General features: G+C 33.6%; 1 protein-coding gene across 2 annotated transcripts in view; it reads right to left on the bottom strand.

Moving 5' to 3' along the window:
* ASCC3 (activating signal cointegrator 1 complex subunit 3) overlaps positions 1 to 23,224 on the bottom strand; it is a 361,766-nt gene that overhangs the window by 319,424 nt on the left and 19,118 nt on the right. Inside the window, exons 2-4 of one of the 2 annotated variants that reach the window (XM_046005036.1) lie at positions 21,756 to 21,886; positions 19,600 to 19,750; positions 4,659 to 5,218 (exon numbers count right to left, since the gene is read on the bottom strand). In XM_046005036.1, the coding sequence (XP_045860992.1) occupies positions 4,659 to 5,218; positions 19,600 to 19,750; positions 21,756 to 21,845 (801 nt within the window). In that variant the 5' untranslated portion in view covers positions 21,846 to 21,886. The remainder of the gene's footprint in view (positions 1 to 4,658; positions 5,219 to 19,599; positions 19,751 to 21,755; positions 21,887 to 23,224) is intronic. The other variant, XM_046005037.1, reaches the window with a different exon arrangement.

The following is a 23,224-nucleotide window of genomic DNA, read 5'->3' as shown; positions in this document are numbered from 1 at the left end:
TGTACTAATCATGACAGGTCCTGATTAAGAAAATAATATGGAATGTTCAAATCTTACTTGCTTCTGATGGCTAAAGTGCTCTAATGCTAAGAAATATTTTTTAAAGTAAATATACCTCAAGAGCATAAAGAACCTTAAAGAATCTCTACCCCAATCAAATTCTAAGGATTAATCATAATGAGTGTAGCCTTAACAGAAAGAGGACTAGAAGTGAGAGGTGAAAAGCCCTTAGAGTTGTTAGGTAGGGCAGGTAAAGATGAGGGTATTGGGAGACCTAAGAAGTGGGCTGTTGTATTAGTTCAATAGCCACTAAAACATAAAAGTACTTCAAGTATAACTAATTCTCTGCAGAAATACTGAAATTCATCCTTAATAAGTTTTCATCCTTTCTCTTATTTCAGCCAACTCCATATTTGGAACTCTCTAAAAGGGCAAAACATTGTTTCTAATGTAATTATGAATTAGAGTAAACGCCAAAGATTCCTCAATATGTTTAAAATGTTTTAAGTTTCAAAGCACCAAATACAGCAAAATGTACAGATTTACTTTTTTGGCAAAGAAAGTACACCACAATGGAGTCAGAATGTCTGAATTTAAATCCTGGATTCACTACTTATTCTGTAACCTTCGGGAAATTTCCCAACATTTCTGTAAAACAGCTTTACCTCCTAGTAAGCAATAATACATAAAGCCACCAGAGTAGTTCCTTAAATAAGTACCAGCAAGGCAGAGGTACCAAAAAATAAGAAAAACGCTTTTAAAGAATCTGATATTTGAAAAAGACTTCAACTTAACTATAATGGTACAAATGAAAGTTTATTAGAATTTCTTATATTTGCTTTAGTATGATTTTTTTTTTTTTTAATAACTTACGGTAGGGGAGGTGAAGTGCCTCAGAATGTAACCTTTTCAGTGTTTAGGAGTTTCTAACAGCTTTTAATCCAATACTGCTTACCTCAAAGTACTGCTTTTAAAGATTAAAGGAGGTAACGTACACATACCACTTAACATAATGCTTAAGTCAAACAGTAGACACTCGAGAGCTGCCATTACAGTTATTACTACTGTCATCAGGATTACTTCTCTCCACACATTTCAGACTAGAAACTCTCTCTTGCACCACCTTTGTGGTAAATGTCATCATATGCACATACTTTTTATTCTCCTGCTTCCAACACTACTTCAACAATAACATAAAGGTCTTTAGGGGGAAAAAAACCCTTTGAATAGCCAGTCCTTAGCTTTAGCATCAGTCATTAGGTCAAGAAATAAATGCAGAATTGGGAAATCCTGTGTTGAGGAAAAAAAATGCCTTCATCATAGACACAGCTTTTTTTTTTTTTTAAAGATTTTATTTATTTATTTGACAGAGAGAGATCCCAAGTGGGCAGAGAGGCAGGCAGAGAGAGAGGAGGAAGCAGGCTCCCTGCTGAGCAGAGAGCCCGATGCGGGGCTCGATCCCAGGACCCTGAGATCATGACCCGAGCCGAAGGCAGCGGCTTAATCCACTGAGCCACCCAGGCGCCCCTAGACATAGCTTTTGACATACTCCTTTACATTATATGTAAAAATCTATTTCTTTGGTTCTGCTAAATTTCTGGAGCAACAGCACATAGTGTGTTTATTTAAATATTACTACTCCAGAGTCAACTAAAACCTCAAAAAGAAATGGAAATTAATCATGCTATCACATATACTGATAATTCTTTTAATTGTACCCTTTCCAGGCTTACAAGTGAAGAATTTCAAAGTCAAAGGATAACACATAAGGCATAGCACACCTTAAAGTGAAAATAACATGGTGAAGAGTAACTGTAATGAAACATTTTCTACTCAAGAATTACTTCAAAATTATAAGGAAAATTTGCTGTAAAACTACAACTGCTCAGAAAGCAGTTCTTTCTTTCTTTCTTTCTGAAAGTATGGATAACATATACCGTAAAATTTTTAAGAACTAACCTAATAATTGTTTATTTTTATTCACAGTTAGAAAAACCAAAACACTAAATGAATCATTTAAAACTCCATTACTCAAGTCACTGGTAGATTATGAAATATTCACTTACATGTTAAACTGTCCATTAAACACCGGTTGAAAAATGACTGAACCAGACCATACATGGTGTATGGATAGGTTTTAGAGTGGCTCACAGTACAACTTAACAAGGCATACAAAGCCTTACTTTATCTGACCCTTCTGTCTGCTCATCCTTGTCTCTCAGCCACATGCCTTTTACACCCAGCACCCTCACTGTACAGATTACAGCTCTTTAAACACACCGCATTCTTGCTCACATTTAAAATTGGTTCACTACCTTTCTGGTCCACTTGAAGAAGTTAAATCTTGTCATATTTTAAGATGTGGCTCAAGATTAACCTCCTCTATGATACTTTTCCTACCACAGTAACCCCTCCACACAGTCTATGACTGGTTCTTTTACGCCCCCATTTTGTTTCTATATACAGTTAACCTGGGAACAACACAGGTTTGAACTGTGTGGATCCACTTCTATATGGGTTTTTTCTCAATAAATACAGTACATGACTATAAATGTATTTTCTCTTACTTATGGTTTTCTTAACATTTTCTTTTCTTTAGCTTACTTTATTGTAAGAATACAGTATACAATACATATACAAAATATCTGTTAATCAACTACATTATCAATAAGTCTTCCAGTCAACAGTAGGCTTTTAGTAGTTAAGTTCTGGGGGGCGGAGGGGGGAGTCTAAAGCTATATAGATGGACTTCTGCTTGTGCACAGGGCAGAAGTGCATTGGCCCCAAAGCCTCTAATACCTGTGTTAAGGATCAAGTGTAGCATCATAATGCCTATGGCATTTGAGTACACTTATTAATGTCATGCCTCCTCCTAATGTACAATGAATTCCCTCAGAGTAAGGCTGCTACCTTATTCATCTTTCTATATCCAGTAACTAGCATTGTATCTCACACATAATAACCATACAATAAATATACGATGAATGGATAGATGCATGAACTAAGTTTGACCTTGTACTAAGCTAGATTATGATTACTGAGCTAGATTACGAAAAACATGAGAACTTTAGTTTAAGAACAAAAAACAGTCTCCCTCCAACAATCAGATTCAGTTACTACTTAAAAACTGTGGCAAGGAAGTAAGAAGTACAAACTTCACTGCAGATATTCAGAAGTGAAGGAATAGTTTTACGGCTAACTCAGAAAATAAAATTTCCATTAGTTATATGTTTGTAAGTTTCAGTTTACTAAAATCATAACAAGAAAACTATGTATTCAATTATGATAAAGAAGTATCAGTAGAATTTTCTTTATAAATCCCAATTTTTAAAACATTATTATTTACAGAATATTAGAGCAAAACCATTTATAAATGTGGAACGTATCTTGATATAAACTGCAAAGAAGTCAAGATAAATGAGACTGATCACAGAATTAACAATACAGTAACTTACTTCCAAACTAAAGCTAATCAGCCTAATACCTAACATTACCATGGGGTCAGGCCTCCAATATCTGTTTAGCTAATTTTCTAAATTAATTTTTCTTTGAAAAAAAACCCTAATATTACCTGTATTCCTGATAATTGATGTGATTTAAAATAACAACAACAAATAATACTCACAGCTACCATGTAATGAGTATTTACTAGTGCTACTTATCATTTCACATTATTGACAGATCATTTAAGGCTTATAATAATCTATTACCTTTGTATTCATAGCCCTGTGAGACAGTCCAATAAGAAAACACCCTCTGGAAATTCAATTACCTAGTCTTACTACCAAGACTTTGGTAGGGAAAGGAAGGAGTGTCTGATTTCAAAGCCTACACCTACTCTGCAACAGTGTATCACTTCTCTTAATCCTTCATTAAATACGTTACTCACCTAATTTATCCAGTGTTAATATTGGGTTGACATTATATTAAATTTATAACAAGAAAGGAAAACAATGCCAGTACTGAGAGCAAAACTAAAAACTTTAAGATAAACTTTTCACATAACTGTAAGAGTACTTCATCATTTTAAATAACATAAGTAAATTGTAGCATAGAAAGGGATTTAAATTATATTTTCCTTTATGTGGTATAAAAAACTTATGAAGACAGTTTTTTACTAAGTAATATAAATTAGTCCAGTTATTTCCAGGCCAGTCTGTTTTTCAGTTTGTTCTTTCAAACATACAAACTGTAAAAAAACATTTTTCTAAATCAGTAGGTCACTCAATATATAGATAAAATTCCTAATACTTTGAAATTTACTGCATTTTCATCAAATAACTCTTAGAAATATGAAATACTATAAAAACATTAACACTTATTAGTACAGTAATCATATATTCATTTAAACCTATATACACTTTGAAGAAGAAACCCTACTAATTATTATAACAACAGATTTAACCAGGACTATCCCAATAACCAGGACATATGGATGCTCTCTAAGTCTTCTCTTATTCATTATGCTCACAGTCCTCCTACAACCACTTACTGGAAAGATACACATGCATACTATATAAACCATTTGGCTACTTATTTTACATCAACATAATATTAAATTATCTTTGATAACTATCCATGTTTAAAAAGGTTATTAAGATAACTCACATTATTCATATATTCATACTAATATAAAACTTCAATAATTTCCACTATACCTCATTCTGAAGTTCATCACCACTTTTAACGGAAGCAAGCATATCATATAAAGTACAGCAAAGATCTTCTATTCTTGTTGCTTCAGCCATCTCATTTAGAGTTGCATTTAAGTACTTCTCAACTTCACACCACAAAAAGGAGTCATTTGTTTTTTCCACAGGCTTAAGCTCTGGGGTGGAATGCTCCTGAAAATGTTCATTCAGAAACTTCTTATAATCAAGGCTTATAGTTTTCTGGGGTTCACCATTTATTGGCAGTTCATCAAAGTGGTCCAAATCATGCATGTCAAATGAAAATGCTAAATTTTTACCAAATAAAACTCTATCATCATCTTCTTCTTCTGTCATCTGGATAAGAGCAGTGAGATTGTCTTGATGAAAACGAGAAGTAATTCGATTAGTAGCATTACAAGCTGCGGTGGCAGATGAGGATGGAAACGGACCAAACATCTGTTTGATAGCCTTTGTCTCCTTGTGACCAACACAGTCCTTCAAGTGAAATGTCTTGAAGAGAAATGCAGCTGCACTTTCAATTGCTTCTTTCCCGTTACCTATTCCAACTATTCGAAAATGAAAGAAACAGTATTAGTGAATACAGTGAATCACTGTTCAAATTACCCTCTTCAAAAAAAAACTACTACAAATATACTTCTGGGTAATTCCAGCAGTGAAAATATACTGATAAAGACAACCAATTCAGGAACAGAAAAAATCCTTTTAAGTCTATTCCCAAATTCCCAAAGAACCATATTGGGTCAATAAATCCTTATCAGTAATCATTCTCTATCTAGAAAGGAGAAACTACCTAGTAAAAACTCTTTACCTATTTTTGAAAAGAGTTTGAGCTGTTAGCTAAAACTTACTTAAAAGTGATTTTTAAAAGCTAATTTAATAGGTTAATCAAATAAACAAAAATAAAGTGTAAAAAATATATCTGATTACAGACTTGGAGCTAGAAGAAAAACTCAGGAGATCTCTAACTTCCTTTCCAATTTGTACTGTGAATCTGAAATGGCAAGAAATAGATTTATATAGTTTTTACTCAAAAGCATTTAATACCATCAAGGATGGACATAAACAGAATCTTGTCAAAGAAACTTAGCTATATTATAAAACATTTAAAAGAATCTGCAGTTTAAAAGATGTAAATTTCTTACTAAAGTAAGAGGAGGAACTAATGGAGTAGCACTAATTTCTTTAAAGCATTAATTTCTCATTTCTGATTTTCTCAAATAAAAGAAAGAAACTGTATTTGTGTCATAGAATTCAAATGGCCTTGGAACAGAAAAAAAGAATTTTAATCTTCAGAAGGCCCCAAAGGCAATGTGACTAACTTTAAAGTTAGTAATACAACTAATGCTAGTATCATCCTGAAACCATGGCTGTGATCAGAGAACTGATCACACATCTTGAGTGGCTTAGCACAGCCTGATATTCAATCTAAACTCCTATACTTTGTTTTCAAGTCACCCTACGAGCTACCCCATCCTTTTATTCCAGGCTTACTGACCATTATCCATTTTTAACTCTAGCCAACAAGAATTTCTCAACATCTAAAAACTAGGTCCTGTCCATACTATGCCTATTTCTATGCAACCTTCCCCAAAGTCTCTGACTGTCCAAATTTTACCCATGTTTCAGAATCTAGCTTAATTGACTCTTTCAGGGTGAGTATAATATTGTGTATAATGTTGTACTCCCTTACTGTTCCTAGCTCAAAATAGGTGCCTCAATAGAGATATGTTGAATTAACCTAAACCCAGGCCTCAATGACACCAGACTAGCAGTTTTACACTATATGACACTGCCTCTGTAATTTTTTATCTGATGTTTACACATGTGTGTAGGAGACTAGCAATTTATATGAGTGAAAATAATTTTACAATGACTATTATTTCTAATTTCCTCAAGTATAATTTCCTCTAAATTCCTCAATTTTTTATCTGATGTTTACACATGTGTGTAGGAGACTAGCACTTTATGAGTGAAAATAATTTTACAATGACTATTATTTCTAATTTCCCTACTTGCATGATTATAAAGAATTTATAAAACAATATGGGACATATATTCTCTTATTATTTAGGAAAATACATGACAAAAAACTTCTATAAATTAAGTAACCCTTTAATTGAATAACACTTATGTACACTTAGTTTATACATGACACTTAGAGAATTTGGTTTTCAGTAATTTAGGAATTGTGATAATTTTACAAGTAATTCAATAAGGTTGGGACTACTGAGGTCTTTAAAAAAAATGGACCTTACATTTTCTTTTTTTAAGATTTTATTTTGTTTATTTGACAGAGAGAGAGATCACAAGTAGGCAGAGAAGCAGGCAGAGAAAGAGGAGGAAGCAGGCTCCCTGCGGAGCAGAGAGCCCGACACGGGGCTCGATCCCAGGACCCTGAGATCATGACCTGAGCTGAAGGCAGAGGCTTAATCCACTGAGCCACCCAGGCGCCCCGGAACTTACATTTTCAAACTCACTTTACATCTAACATTGTAAACATATATTCTTTTGTAAAAATATTTTACACCTTCGGATTTTTCTTAAACAGCTTACTAAGAACTTTTCAATCAAACTATCTCAATTTTTCCTAACAAAATTATCTTTATCTTACAGATGCCAAAATGGAGAATCAGAGACAAATAACTTGGAAGACATCAAACAGCCAGTTATCAAATGAGATTCAAAGCAGATTTCTAACTCCTAAACAAAGTGCTTCTACTAAACCACCTGATCTCCTATAAATTTTCAGCAAGTAGATTTATCTCAAAGTCTCACATACTAAATAAATAATAAATCACTTTCGGAAATAAAGTACTAATTATGAGAACAATCTTAATTTCTCACTGAAAGTGAAATTAATTTAAGTACCGTTATTACACCACTGGTAAGTATGTTATAGCCATACACTGCATTCACTAAATATAATGCAATGGAACCAAACATCTTACCAGAAAATAATCTCTGTAGTAGTGGGAAAGAAGTTATGAGTCTACCTTTGAAGAAAAATAACTACAGACTCTTGGAAACATACACAAAGATCAAAAACATTTTTTCAGTGTTTCAAATTTTAAATGAGTATCAACATAACTATTTGCACCCCCCAAACCGAAGTCTTTAAAAAATTATTTAAACTAAGTTAGATAATGGTGCTCATAAATGTTAATACCCTTTCCTAATTATTAACCCTACCCTCGCCTAATTATTAACTCTGTTCAACCTACTCCACACATCTTTGAATAAGACGTGTTCATATCACAGAGTGGTTTCTTAAAAGTGAATCAGCACCACACTATTCTGGTGTCTGGAAGTTCGTTTTTGAGAAAAATTAGCAAACACCATTTATGGCCACTGTTGACTTCCCAACAGACTACAGCATTCTGAAAACGATGAAGTTCTCTGGGGCGCTAAAACACGCCATGCTGGCTTTTTGCCACGCTGCCTTCCGGCAACAGCACACGCGTGTTTTTCGCGCCCGGAGCCGAGACACGCATTCCAGCGTGCGCGGTCCGCACGTGATGACGTAGTCAGCACAGGACACTGGCTGTTAGTTGACCACCCGGATGAGAATGGATTGGAGCAGAGAATCCTGGCCTCACGCTGGGCGGCAGCAAAGGAGCCACCCCATTTACTAACAGTTGCCCACCCATGAAGGCAGCACACAGATCTTATGGTGACTAAACCATACTGAAGGTATTTGTAAAACACGGAGAGAGCATCTGAAGAGATTGAATGTAATTGATGTCTGACCTGTCAAAGGTCTGGCTAGCCCCACCTTCCTTTACCAGCAATGGCAGCGGAAATGAAACCTCCAGGAAACCTAGGCGTTGGTCCACGGATTAGCTGAACCTAAGCATAAATAATGAGCCACAGCGAGAGGAGGGGGAGACCTCAGAAAACGCGTGTGGTATGCTTCTAGAGTGGAAATTTGTAATAAGTAGTCCTTTTCTTACACTGTACCCAAATTTGTGAGATTAACTGTGAGCATGTTATTCACAAATAACCTCTTTATTTTTATGTACAATGTAATACTGGTTTATATTTTATGTACAATGTAAAACTGATGAACTTTCAAATGATTATTTCGTAGGCTAAAGCTCTTCAGCCACTTAACATTTGCTCCCAATTTTCAAGCCTTTTCTGTTTCACACGACTGCCTGTGCTAATCTTTCTGGATGGATTTTAAGCTTAGTTTTGTCCTCAAGATAAAAAAAAAAAAAAACCAGTAAAAAATAAGATATACACTAAGTAATCAATTGTCAAATCTTGAATGAAACTTAAGATCTCCAAACCTATAACAAAACTAGTCTAGATACCTAACCACTTGAATATCCTATTTTCTATCCATTAAACACGAAACAAGGTGGGCTGTAAATCAGAAAGCTGGCTTTTACCACCTGGCACTTCAATTGCAATATCTTTAAAGAGATATGCTTAGAAGGTCACTAGACTATTCTATATTAATAATAAATACTTGCCCTGCCTACTTCCCAGTTACATTGAAAGAAAAAATGAGATGCGAAGTGTACAGTAATCTATATAATTGGTAACTGATTACTGTAACATAAAACATTTTTAAAATCAGAGCAGTGATGATTATAATCTTAAAACCTTCTTGACACAAAAATTTACTTATATTTCCTTTGATAGCAAAATGCTAAAGAATTAAAGGATTGCAAACTGTAACTTTTAACAAATAACCTATACCTTATAGTTGGGAGATTCTTAAAAATGAATAAAAAATTTTAATTGAAAATTGAATTTAAAAAATCCATCAACTGCTTGCATTCTTAACTGTTAATATTCAATTTACAAGTTGTCAACAAATGAGTTCCCAGACCAGTTATGTCTTTAATGTTCAGTAGAAAATATTTCATAAGATCTTTTATATTTATATTTTAATACTGAAATGTTCAAAGCAGTCAAATTTACTTTTTCATGTTTTGCAAAACTTTAATAAGTGTTCATTTTACCAAACACTTGATCCGCAACTGCAAATACCAAATTATAACCCTGCATCAGTGTCAACGGACGTTTACTCCATTTGATAAAAGTATTATTATGCTATAGTTGCAGACATTAGCTAAATGATTTTTAACTGATAATTACAATAACTTTTTAGAAATATGTAAAATACTTGTGCAATAAACTTTCCCAGGCAGCATTACATATTAAAAAAACAACAACAGAAATAAGGATTCTGCTTAAATATACACTATTCTCTTCCCCAATCATTTCTTTCCCTTTACATATTTCCCTCCAGTGTCATTGGTGTGCTTTTTTACAAGAATAGTACCTAAAATTTTCTAAAATGAATCGTGCAAGTATCTTTCCTATGTTACATAGAAACTCAGATAATACTGAGATTAAATAACATACTAAGACTAAAAGAGCCAGGATTAGGCGTTTTCTTTTTACATTATACCATCTTTCAATAATCACCAAATTGTCAAACAAATTTATATAACAGAGATCAGCATCTACCATATGACTTTGTTGGGGGATGAACTTAACAATTTATGTCATCTAAACTTAAAATTGCCTAGTTATGCAATTTAGTATAATGGCCTGCATTTATTTCAGAGTGTAACTCTTCATCAAAGCACCTTTAGCAAAACCGCACATTAAGTAGGCATAGTATTCAAGAAATGTTCAATATAGTAACTTAAAGGAGTTGCTTACACATTTAAATTATTCCTGCACTCACACAGAAATTATTGCCTTCAAAAAAATTTTTTTAAAGTTAAAAAAAAAAGGAAATTACTGCCTTCAGGGTGAGCAAATTATTAAAGGAAAGCAAACAGAGAAACATACTTAGTAGAGAAAAAGAGCAGTATAAGAGATTAAAAATAGTCCAAAGCACTTCCCCATGTTTTAGTCAGCCATTCAATTTTATGTACATTCACTACAAAATGTGAATACTCATCTTACAGTATAGACTTCAAGTCAGCTTCTAGCCACTATATTGTCATTTCTAGTACTATTAAATCCTTCATCAAATTATAACTTGACTTCCCAAGCAATGAAGCAGCTAACATTAAAAAGTCAATTTTATATAAGAGCTTCCTACATAAAACCATCATTTTGAGCATCACTAAAGAAACTGTACCTTTGAACAAATAACATAGCTTACTGAGATCGACCTAGCATTTTAAACTTATTCATGTCCAAAGAAACACCTTAAAAAAAAGAATGATATAAAGTATATACTTCAGTTCTGTATCCACTTATCATATGTTTAGTAATGTTATACTTGGTAATACTATAAGGACAATCAACTGCAACCTTACAAATGCCTTTACTAAGAAATGCAGTGCAAACTGCTTAGGAAATTATAATCATTTGTAATGAAGAATAATATAATGATAAACTAAAACTTCATAAATTGTGAAGATCTGATCCTATTTCCAACACTCACATTGCGATAATGTCCATTCAATTTACTGTTTTGCCATATCCTCAAGTAATCTGAACTGCCTGTTTATACAGTTGATACATCTTCAATCATGTATGATTTCATTAAGTTATTCAGCTTTTACTTTGTAATTTCTCCCTGAAACCTCCATGAAACAGATATAAATTTAACAACGTTGATCCTAACTATTTAAAACAAAATATATATCTGCCCCACAGTGTTCTTGATGAATTCCTTCCAGACTCATCCAAGCACAGCTCCTGACCTTATGCACAGTTGATTCACATCACTGAAGCACATACATTTATCGAAACAGCTACACAGAACTATTTGTTTACCAAGGCTATTGGTAAACAAATAGTTCATAATAAAATCATTTATAGTTTATAGTTTATAATAAAATCATTCAGTGACAGCCATTTACCAGGCTTTACTCTACACACTTTGTGGTACTGCTTCACACAACTAATACAAAATAAGAATTATCATCACTGTTATAGATGAGGAAATAGGATTAGTGATATTAATTAGCTACTCACTAGTAAATGACACAATTGTATTAGTACCCAATCTATTAACTGATAACTTTAAATCATCCTAAACTATAAGAAAATAATTTTATGGAAACAAAACAGAAACATACATGGAATAAAAATTACAGTTGTGAATATTCCAAACAAAGTATTAATTTAATGGATCCATCCATGTATCTAAAAGTAAACTATAGGAAAGTAGAGTTTATTCAGAAATGAAAAGGTGGTTTGATTATCAGAAAATCTAGTGACATAATCTATTCTCAAAAAATTAAAGAAGAAACATCTTGTGCAGATATGATGGCTAGAAGTGGAGCAAGTGGTGAACAAAAGGCAACAAACAGAAGAAAAAGCCAAGCCATTACAGCCTTGGGTCCTAACATTACCAAGTTACTGAATCCTACAGAGGGGAGTTTGTAAGATGAAACTATAAACCCATTTGGTCTTTGTTACCATAGCAGGCTTTATATTTGAGCTGAATATATTCCTAATGCATATTTATGAATGTATAAATATATGTAATAAAATAAGCATGAGAATAATACAATTTTTTAATTATACTTATGATATTGAGTACCAGAGGCTGAGCAGGGTCCATAAGGAGTTCTGACCATATCATTAAGATTTTATTTCTTAGGGGCACCTGGGTGGCTCAGTCGGTTAAGCAACTGCCTTCAGCTTAGGTCAAGATCCCAGGGTACTCGGATCAGGCCCCACATTGGGCTTCCTATTCAGTGGGGAATCTCCTTCCTCCTTTCCCTCTGTCCCTCCCTGCCCCCACCCTCTGCTCATGTTCTCTCTCTCTCTTTCAAATAAAATCTTTAAAAAACCTCTCAAATAAAACCTTAAAAAAAAAAGATTTTATTACTTAAAAATAAATACTGAAGGAAAGATAGCTATCCGAGTGTGAAGCTGACCTGTGAATACACAGGTATTTATTATGTTTTTATCAGTCTGAAATTTTTAAGAAAAATAATATGAAAAGCCGTAATTTTTACTTTTTATTGAAAACAATAACATATACAGTACATATACAGCTCAAAAGAATTACCACAAAATGAGTGCACCTATTTAATCTGGATAGCTACTTCTAGATAGAGAGTATTATCAGCTCCCCCAAAACTGCCAAATCTACTCCATCATTACCTGCTTCCTCCAAAATAGCCAATATCCTGACTTCTGAATCAGAGATAAGTCATGTCTAGTTTTCAATTTCATAAAAACAGAATCATTATCCTACCTGTTCCTTTGTGTTTGGCTGCTTTCATTCAACATTATAAGATCCATTTACAATGTCACATGTAGTTATAGTTCATTATTATTATAAGGTAGTCTACATATCATATTTTGCTATGCCATTATTTAACAGTGAATTGGGCTGTTTCCATTTTAAGACTTACAAATAATGCACTGGTCTTTTGCATACATGTGCAGGCATTTTTATTGGAAATTTATGTACACATTACTGGATAATATATACCAAGACTTAAAATAACACTGTCCAACCACAGCAGATACCATCAAACAGTTATTCAAAGCAGTCATACCAACTTAAAACACAATGAGTAGTGGATGAGAATTATTTCACAATCTTGAGCCTGACCAACAACCAGTATATCATTTTCTTAAATTTTAATCATTCTGATGTGCATGTAGTGCCATCTCTTTGATTACTAATAAGGTTGGACACCTTTTTATGTTTCCTGGACATTCAACTGTCTTCTGCAAAGTGCTTACTCAAGGCTCTTGCTCCTTTTTATATAGGATTACCTTTTCTTATTAATTTGTAGGAGTTCATATTTAATATAGATATAAATGCTCTTTTGGGTTATATATGAAGCTATATTCTCCTATTCTGTGACCTGTCTTTTTACTATCAAAGAATAAAAAATATCAGTTTTCATGTAGTCCAATTTGTAGTCATTTCCTTTACGAATGCTATTTACTATTTAATAATTTTCCATATATGAAGATCATGACGATATTATTCTTTATTATCTTTAAAAGGATTTATTATCTCAAGCTTCACGTTTCATTTTATAAGCTGCTTAGAATTATTTGTACAGGTTTAATTTTTTCATATGCATATACAGCTGACCCAGCATGAAAAAACAGCCATGTTTCACTACTTGATGACCTTCATGGTGAAGAAAGAGCGCTAATATTCGTAGGTCAGTTTCTGGACTCTACGCCATCCTACTCGTCTATTTGTCTATCCTTAGACCAACACCTCACTTATAATTTACTAATCTTTATAACAAGTCTTAATATCCAGTAGAATCAATGTTCCCTCTTAATTTCTCAAGGTTGACTTAGCTGCTCTTTGCCTTTGAATTTCCATATAATTTTCAGATTATCTTATCAATTTCCACACACAAATGCACACCCTCAAACACAAACCCGCTGATATTCTGATTGGGATTGCATGAATCTCTCGGTCAATATGGGTAAAAATGGTATCTTATAATAATGAGTCTTCTAATCCTTTGTACATTATTGCATTTATTTAGGTCTTCTTTAATTTCTCTAATATTTCAGTTTTCAACGAGGAAATCTTTCTCACCTTTTGTTAAATTTACTTCTAGATATTTGATGATTTTTAATGCTTTTGTAAATTGCATTTTAAATTTGCTGCTGGTAAGCAGAAATAAAGTTGATTTTTATACTGACCTTGCTAACTTCATATTCTAAAGATAGTTATGTGAAAAATGGGAGTTTCAATGAATCTTTATACTCTTTCTTGCCTTTTCAGCAAGGACCTTCAGTACAGTGAGAAAAAGAAGTGATGAAGAGCATTGTCTAATTTCCTACCTCAGGAGAAAAGCTTTTTCAACACTGCATCATAACATACGATATTTGATCCAGGCTTTTTTAATATATTATTTGTCAAATTAAGAAAGTTCTATTCCTAGTTGGCTAAGAATTTTTATCATAATTGATTTTAGATATTCAAAAAAATGCTTTTTTCTTCATCTACTAATCATGTGATTTCAAACCTTCATGAATCACCTTATTTTCCCCTACTTATAATCCAGTAACATTTTGTGCATTCATGTGGATTTGTGTTCCCTCTCACACACACATTTCATATGTATTTTTTATTGATCCATTTGACAGTATATTGCAGTCTTCATGACACTTCACTATAAACACTGCAGTATGCATCTCCTGAGATTCAGGATATACTTACACAGCCACTAAACCACTGACTCACTTGAGATCTAATATTACCTCATGATAACCAGAGTACATATTTAAATGTCTACAATGGTCCCCCCAATTTTTTTATTATTTTTTTCCAATTCAGGATTCAATCAAGGATAGTACATTGAATAATTATATGCCTGTAACCTCCTTTAATCTATAAATAATAACCTCATGCCTCTTTAAACGGCATTACATGACATTCTCCAGTAAAGCCATCAAGGCATACAAATTTCTTCGTGTGAAGGTTTTTAATTACAGATTCAGTTTCTTTAAGTCAAGTATTCAGATTTTCTATTTCCACTTTTGGCCATTTTAGTCAATTTTTGTCATCTTAGTACTTTGAATCTGTCAAAAACTTTTCTCTTCTTCTCATTGTCCTCTTCTTCTTCCAGCTTCCTCTTCTGGAATGAACAGTCACCTCTAGGAAAAAGTGGCCCAAAAGCCAGGATCACATTTTCTGGGTTTATGTCTGCTTCCAGATCTCAGCCCCATAATTCTTCATTGCTTTGGTAGACTCTGATGCAGTTAAACAAATTTTATATTTTACAGTTTTTCTAGTTATTTTCAGCAGAAAGTTGTTCCAAATTAACCTGTCTGCCAATTTATGGGAAATGGAACTCCAAACATTTTTGGAATCTGCAATTTTCAAGATAGCTACTGTTCACAAATACTCCTGCAAAATTTCTTGCCACTTCCAATACACAACAAGCCTTTATTATTCTAAATGCGTAGCCTTTCTTCCATAGACATAGAATTTCCAAATCCTAAATCTTTTTAAGCCTTTTCCATAAACTGATTTCTACCCTCAGTTTTAATTCCTCACTTTTTGTAGTAAAACCTTATTTTCTTTACAACTCATAAAATGTAATGGATTACCAAATTCCCTAAGACACATTTTTGCAAGTCACTTTTGTCCAACCTACCTTTTGACTCATACTTTTCTTAAAGGCAAAGTTATTAAAGGTAAAATGCATAAGAACGTTGAAACCCAAATAAGGCAGGAGTTATAAATCAGAGAAGTCAAAACAAACAGGTCTGTGCAAGGTGAAATAATATGAATATAATCATGAGATCATTCTGTTCTGGCTCTGGGAGAGATTCAGTTACAGAGCAGAGTAGGGAACTTCAGGGTCTTTCTATTGACCTCTCCTCCATTCTTGACCCCCACTCCAGTTTTTCTATCTACACTGTGGAGGTCTTATCAGCTTCCCAAAATGAGTATTAAGTAACACATACACATGCCTAACACATGATGCATTTTTGATTGTCATTCTGAATCGTGACCTCTTTATTTTCAAAAATGTTTCTACTTAGAGCACATAAAACATACTGACAAAGTTTCATTGTCAACAGAATATAGGTTAATATGACTATGCATATCTTTTAAAATCCATGGAGGAGATAGCTATGTCTACAATGAGTACTTAAATAAACTAAGTTTAAGGGCCAAGAATACTACTTTCAAATAATTTATAATGTTTCCTCCCTAAAGCTAAGTTTTACTATTAAAATAATCTTGAGGGGAGAATAAAATTGTAAAAAGGTATAGGAACAATTAAATGTAAATCTGAGAGGGAAAAAATACTTTAAAATAACAACAAAAAGCTGTTAGCATCAGAAGTAATAAAGATCGCAGAGTACTTTTAGTTGAGTTCTCAAAAGTTTACTTAATTATTGAACATCTACTATATCCATTGCACCATATTAGTATTAGTATTCCATACTACAATAAAGTATGGAATAGATAATAGTCTAATGGAATACTATCTACTAAGATTAGAAAAGAGTAACAGATGACATGAATGAAGCCTAAGCCATTTCTTCAGGAATGAAAAGCATTTCACCAGGTGAACACAATGGGGAAAGTTATTTTAACATACAAAAAGACAGAAAAAAACCAGTAAGCACTGTTAAAGAAATTAAGTTAGTAAACACTGTATATGAGTAGTAGTTAAGATTACATATGATAGAATGGCAAAGAAATGAAAGGTAAATTGTTTCAATTCATAAAGAAGCTTTTCTTATGTCCATTCTAAGGAATTTGGTGTAAAGAGTAATATGGGAATAAAAAATGAGCTTTGGTTTTTACAAAGATCAGTCTAGTAACAGTGAAGACATTGAGCAGGAAAGGAAGGCTGAGGCAATAGGCTACTACAGTAATCAGAGAGGACATGTTAAAAGTCAAAATTAAAGCAATGGTAAATAAAGAGTGAATTTAAGAATAGGGGAAAAGTAAACTTGATGGAACATGACATCTGACTAGAAATAAAGAAAAGAATCTAGTATTTCCATCATGTTTTTATTTCAGAATTTGGGTCTAGCCTATCTTCACCATGAATCAACCATGGGATTCAGTTAATCTTCATAGGTTCTGTTAATTTACATAGTAAGTGAAAGGAATGGACCAATGTTCTCAGATGTCCCTTACCAACTTAAAATACCCACTATAATGACTAGTTAATATACATGGTCTTAAGTATCTTCTACTACTATATTCAATTGAAATATAAGTGATTGTTCTTCTTTCTTTATTCTTTTGCTCTACCTCTTTAATACAATTATACCAAATTAGCTGTGTGAAAAAGCAATATAAGAAATCACAAAAACATTTTTCCCATGTGACTTTTTCAAAGCTTCTAATTTTAATTATACTTCCATTATCAGCATTACTGTCATTCAGAAAGCATGGCTGACTACTAGGCAACTATTAGTATCAATAAAATTAATAATTACTCAACTTAAAACAGAATTAAAAAGTAGATATAATAGAACATCTGTCTAAATCCAACCCTAAGGTTTCTCTGTCATGAAAATATTCTTTTGAGATATTACATCTCAAAGTAATCAATCCTTAGAAACATCAATGAATAGATTAGTCCCTGAGTATGAATCAGATGTTTTGCCAACAGGCAAAACTCCTAGGATTACATTTAATGACTGATATTTAAAGCAATGATTTCTGACTTGTCAGAGATACTCAGGGAAAAAGTCCAAAGGGTACCTTATTTCTTAAAAATTTTAATTTCCACGTAATTTAAATAAATAATTTAGTCATGGTACTGAATAAACTCAACATTTTAATACTTTTTTGCTAAGTATTCAGAGTTATTTTTAAAACTGAACTTAACCCCCCTGCAATGGCCCCAACATCTTAGAAATGAAAACAGTGAAGTCCAGAAAGGTTAAGATCCTAGTCAAGTTGATGTTGGTAAAATGGAGACTGCATTTGCACTACAATTTTCCAGTGAATCTAACTACTTCTATATTTTTAAAATATCATGCCAAATGCTATTACAAAGTACACTTCATTTCCCCTAGACTTAACAAAAAAAAAAAAAATCCCTTACTTAATAAAGCACTTGAAGTCAGAACATAATGTATACATGACATTCACTTTGTATTTCACACCTTAAAACAATGAGGACATTAAATTTAATATTATACTATATTACAAACCAATGATAAATAATTTATCAAAGTCAAAATATTTGAAGAATAAATATAAAGATTTGATTATCATAAATAAGTCAAGTATCTGAGATATAATAGGAAAACCCTCCCCAAAGTTGGTATAAGGAATAACACTGCCAACCAGCGTATGCCAAAGAATCTAAATTTTCCCTCTACCAAGAAATCAGTTGAGAAAACTTTTTCATTTATTTATCAAGTGAATCGTAAGGCTCTAAACATGCCAAACACTATTCTAAGCACCCAGCTTGAAGCACTGAACAAGAAAAACAAGATCCTATCCTCATGAAACTTACATCCTAGCAGCAAAACACAGGCAGTAAACAAACAAGGAAAATATCGGATAATGATACATGTTAAGGAGAAAAATGCTACTGAGGTTATAAGACAAAAGCATGACTGGGTAACAACTTGAGACTGGATGGTCAGTCAGGGCCTCATTAAGGAAGTAAGTTTTGGGCTGAGTTCAAAATAACAAGAAAGGATATACCCACTCTAAGAGTAGGACAGAAGGACATTCTCAACAGAGGGAATAACATGTATAAAGACCTGCACCAACTGGGATTGAGGATGTGAGAAAAGGCCAGTGTCTCATGAAGCACAATTGGTGAGGAAAAGGATGACCTGAGGTCAGAAGAAACGTGGAGGCCAGATCTCACAGGACCTGGATATCAGCATGAAGTTTTTGGGTACAAACCTGAATCTGGAAAATTTAGAACTACAGTAGTGTTAACTATGCCTTTTTAGTTAAGAGTCTAGAAAGAGGATGAATCTCAATGAACAAACTCCTGTGTTTTACCACAGAACCATTTGTTTTATTTTGTTTTTAACTTTGGGAAAGTAAATTATATCATATGTGATATCACAAACTCTAATTATAATTTCTTTCAAATATAATCAATTGAGAATATTAGTGTGCAAAAGGAACTGAAGCAAAATTTAGCTTCAGTGCTGCCCCCCACTATGTGCTGGCGGGCCTCTATAAGAAATTGATCCGCATGGCTTTTAAGGTTCCTTCAAGCTACATTAAAATTATCATTTCCTCTCTCCTTATTTCAACCATAATAGTGGTTTGCAAACTCTAATTTCTTATGAATCCCTCATGATTAATTGTATAATAAGTCCTAATTTAATTCTGCTTCATGACTCTATCCTGAGCCCCTAGATAGGTAAGACTATATTTTATAGCTATAAATACTTGTCTGGAAACTTGAGCCTTTCCCTATATAGTATACAGTTTAAAAGGAATCTATTTTCGAACCCTAGTGAACAAAATAAAATAGAACAAAACAAAACAAAACTATACCTATCTGTTTTGCAGCCTGCAATATATCATTTAAGTCTTCATTTACACTTTGCATTTCACTCTTCTCCAGTTTTTCATTCAAAAATTTTACTATCTTCTTCCACATCACATCCAAATCTACAATTTGTTCATGAAGTTTAGACCGCTTCACCTGAAAGAGCATAATACAGAGACACTGGTTAATGGTCTCCTCAAAGCCATCACTTACCACATATATTTTGCATTATATTATACAACATGGCACCACCCACAAGAATTCAAAATTGCTTTTTAACTAAGCTCCTAGAAGGAGCTTTATTGAAGTGTGATTTTAAAAAACCTTGTCTGTTTAAAAAAACTTCATTTTTTATAGTTTTGATCACAATGAATATTCATTATGCAATTATTTTCATACAGCAAAGGAAAAAGGAACAAAGGACAAAGTCCAACATCCAGGAGTGCTTACTATTCTCTCATTTACATTGTTGGCTATAACAAGATAAAAAGTTACATTAAGGGGCACCTGAGTGGCTCAGTGCGTTAAGCCTCTGCCTTCAGCTCAGGTCATGATCCCAGGGTCCTGGGATTGAGCCCCGCATCGGGCTCTCTGCTCAGTGGGAAGCCTCTCTGTGCACTGCCTCTCTGTGTACTTGTGATCTCTGTCTGTCAAATAAATAAATAAAATAAAATAAAAATTTAAAAAAAGTTACATTAAAATGAGGCTCATTAGAGGGTGCCTGGATGGCTCAGTCAGCTGAGCATCCACCTCTTGGTTTCAGCTCAGGTCACGGTCTCAAGGTTGTGAGACTGAGCCCCACACTGGGCTCCATGCTGGGCTCTGCACTTGGCATGGAGCCTGCTTAAGATTTGTGTTTTTTTTTTAAGATGTATTTATTTATTTGAGAGAGGGAGAGAGCATGAGCGGGAGGAGCAGAAGGAGAGGGAGGATCTCAAGCAGACTCTCTGCTAGGTGTGGAGCCCAACGTGGCACTCAATCCCAGGACACTGAGATCACGACCTGAGCAGAAACCAAGAGATGGATGCTTAACAGACTGCACCACTCAGGTACCACTGTTTAAGAGTCTTTTTCTTCCTTTCCTTCTGCCCTACCCCCTTCCCCTCCTCCCTCTTTCCTTTAAGAAAAAAAAAAAAATACAGATAGAAAATAACAAAATAAGGCTCATTAGATCTGCCACTTTCTTTCCTCAGGAAAAAAAGAAGTGTATAAAACTCTGTAAGAATAAATGAAATGACATGGTATATATTTTCAAATTTTAAAATCTCCTGTTGTATTTCTAATATAAAGTAACTTTTAAAAGGGGCTTTGGTTAGATGAGAGAAAACAATTCAAGTTTAAGATAGTGATATAAATTAACTGTATAGACTATACCTTTATTTTTATTGCCATTAAAATACAAACCAGCTCCCACTGTAAAGAATGTGAACTGTTTTCTGTAGCAAAACTGTATCACTGTTAGAAGAAAAATCCACCTAAAGACTGCAAACAAATCTCTTCCTACTATCAATCTTCAAATGAAGGCATTAATTCTAAAAACAGCCTAAGGACTATGAACAGTAAAATTCTAACCTATTAGAAAACAACATTAATATTCTACAACAGTCAAATAAAGAGTCATCAAAGTGACTTTTTTTTAAAAAAAATAACATAGGGTCAGTTCCTTCATATATAAACTATATACCTCACATATTCATATATACCATTAATATACCTTCAGGCCTATAAAGTCCACAAGTCATTATAAGGACCAGACAGAAGTCAATTATGAAACAAGCCACTGATCTTAAGACATTAATATTCATATTTTCCATGTTATGGTATAGACATTATTTCTGTCCATTTGATAAAAGTTTTACCAGAGACCCATTAACTTACTCAGATGTTCCAGAGTTAAATTACTGGATTAACTGTGGCAGATATCTTAGCAACAAAAATTAACAAAGAATTTACTATCATAGTTCGATTATTCTCTTTGACAATACAGTCATAGGTGCTTAAGATAAGTATGCTCATAGGAAACACCATTACCCATTCCCCTTCTTGGTATCACACCAAACAAAATAAAATTTACCATTTTAAGTAAAAAGACCTGAGAAAAAGAGTGTCAATTATCTGCTCACATTGTATATTTATAATGTTTTTCATCTAAGAAGTTTACCTTTAAGTCAGCCACTTCTTCATTATAATTATCTTGCTTGGTGACATTTGAAAAGGAGCGCAAAGCTCCTGTGAGACGTGGTAAAGCCATCTATTATTCAATCAGTGATCCATACAAGGAGAAACCTGCAACTGAAACAAAACAAAATGGCATTTATCTGTTGGGAGGAAGACGGAGAAATAATCAAACTTCAACAAATTGACCTGTACAACAAGAGAAAAGAAAAACCAATTAGTTAAAACACAATGCTGAAAAGTTCTCTTGAAATATTTTTAACCCATGAAGTTTTTTTTAATAACTACACTGGCTATGGCTAAAGGAAAAAGAAACACAAAAATACTTGTTTGTGGGTACTACCACAACATCCCTTCAAAATGAGTTTTACAGATTCCCAAGGACTCCCAATACTGTACTACTAATGCCAGTCACACTGAAAGATATGGAAGCACTTTCCCATCTTTTCTTCAATTTTGTTTTATGCTCACTGATTTCATCTCACATTATCCCTTGCTTTCAGAGTCTCACTGGCTTTTTCTCTTCTTGAAGTATCAAGCATTTTCTATCTAAATGCATTTGCATTAATGGTTCCCTCTGTTTGAAATTCTCTTCTGATGTCCATTTAACAGACTTACTGACACAAGACAAGATGGGACTTTCTTGACTACTCAATCTAAGAAAGAACAGCTACCCATTTCCTATCTCTCAAAGCACAGAATTTCAATTCTCCTTATACTAATTAATGACATTTTCCTGTTTGTTTACTTGTTGTCTCATTTCTTGACCAAAAAAAGACTTTTATTTACTGGTCTGTCCTACCAAATGGAATAGTCTGGGAATACTCTGTGTACTCGGTAATTATCTGGTAAATAGTAAAAGAAAAAAATGGAGAAAGGGAGATAATGGTAACAGAGAGACTGAAGAACAGAAGGAAAAAATTTAAGCAGCTGGGGAAGGGGAGCACTCCCAGGATAATAAAGAAGTCAGATGATCTGGTCTCCCTGTTTATATGCTGACAACTAAACAACTAAACCTTCTGGCAAACAGACTAATAATACTGACTATGAGGGGAGTCTTTATCTATGAAACACTGTTGGAAGGGCATCCTGGGTTAAGATTGCTTATTATAACAAAACTATAATCTATAGGTTTATAAGGCATGCATGGCCTCCTGCAGAATGTCACAGAAGGTATATAAGTCTCTAGGACAGTTCTCAGGGGTGATTTTGCCTCACATGGGACAGTTGGCAGTATCTGGCAACATTCTGAGTTATCACAAGTTATCACAACTGGAGAGTGGAGAGTATGTCTGGCTTCTGTCAGAGAGGCCAGTGATGCTGCTAAACATCCTGCAATGCACAGGACAGTCTCCCCACAACAAAGAATTATCCAGTTCAAAATGTAAATAATGCAGAGCTTATGAAATCCCACTCCAGAGTCTGAAATAAAGATGTTTTATAGTCCAGAAACTT

This window comes from Meles meles, chromosome 5 (assembly GCF_922984935.1).
Source record: "Meles meles chromosome 5, mMelMel3.1 paternal haplotype, whole genome shotgun sequence".
Classification (NCBI taxonomy): domain Eukaryota; kingdom Metazoa; phylum Chordata; class Mammalia; order Carnivora; family Mustelidae; genus Meles; species Meles meles.
Note: the sequence above shows the minus strand (reverse complement) of the source record. Positions and strands in the feature narration are given on the sequence as shown.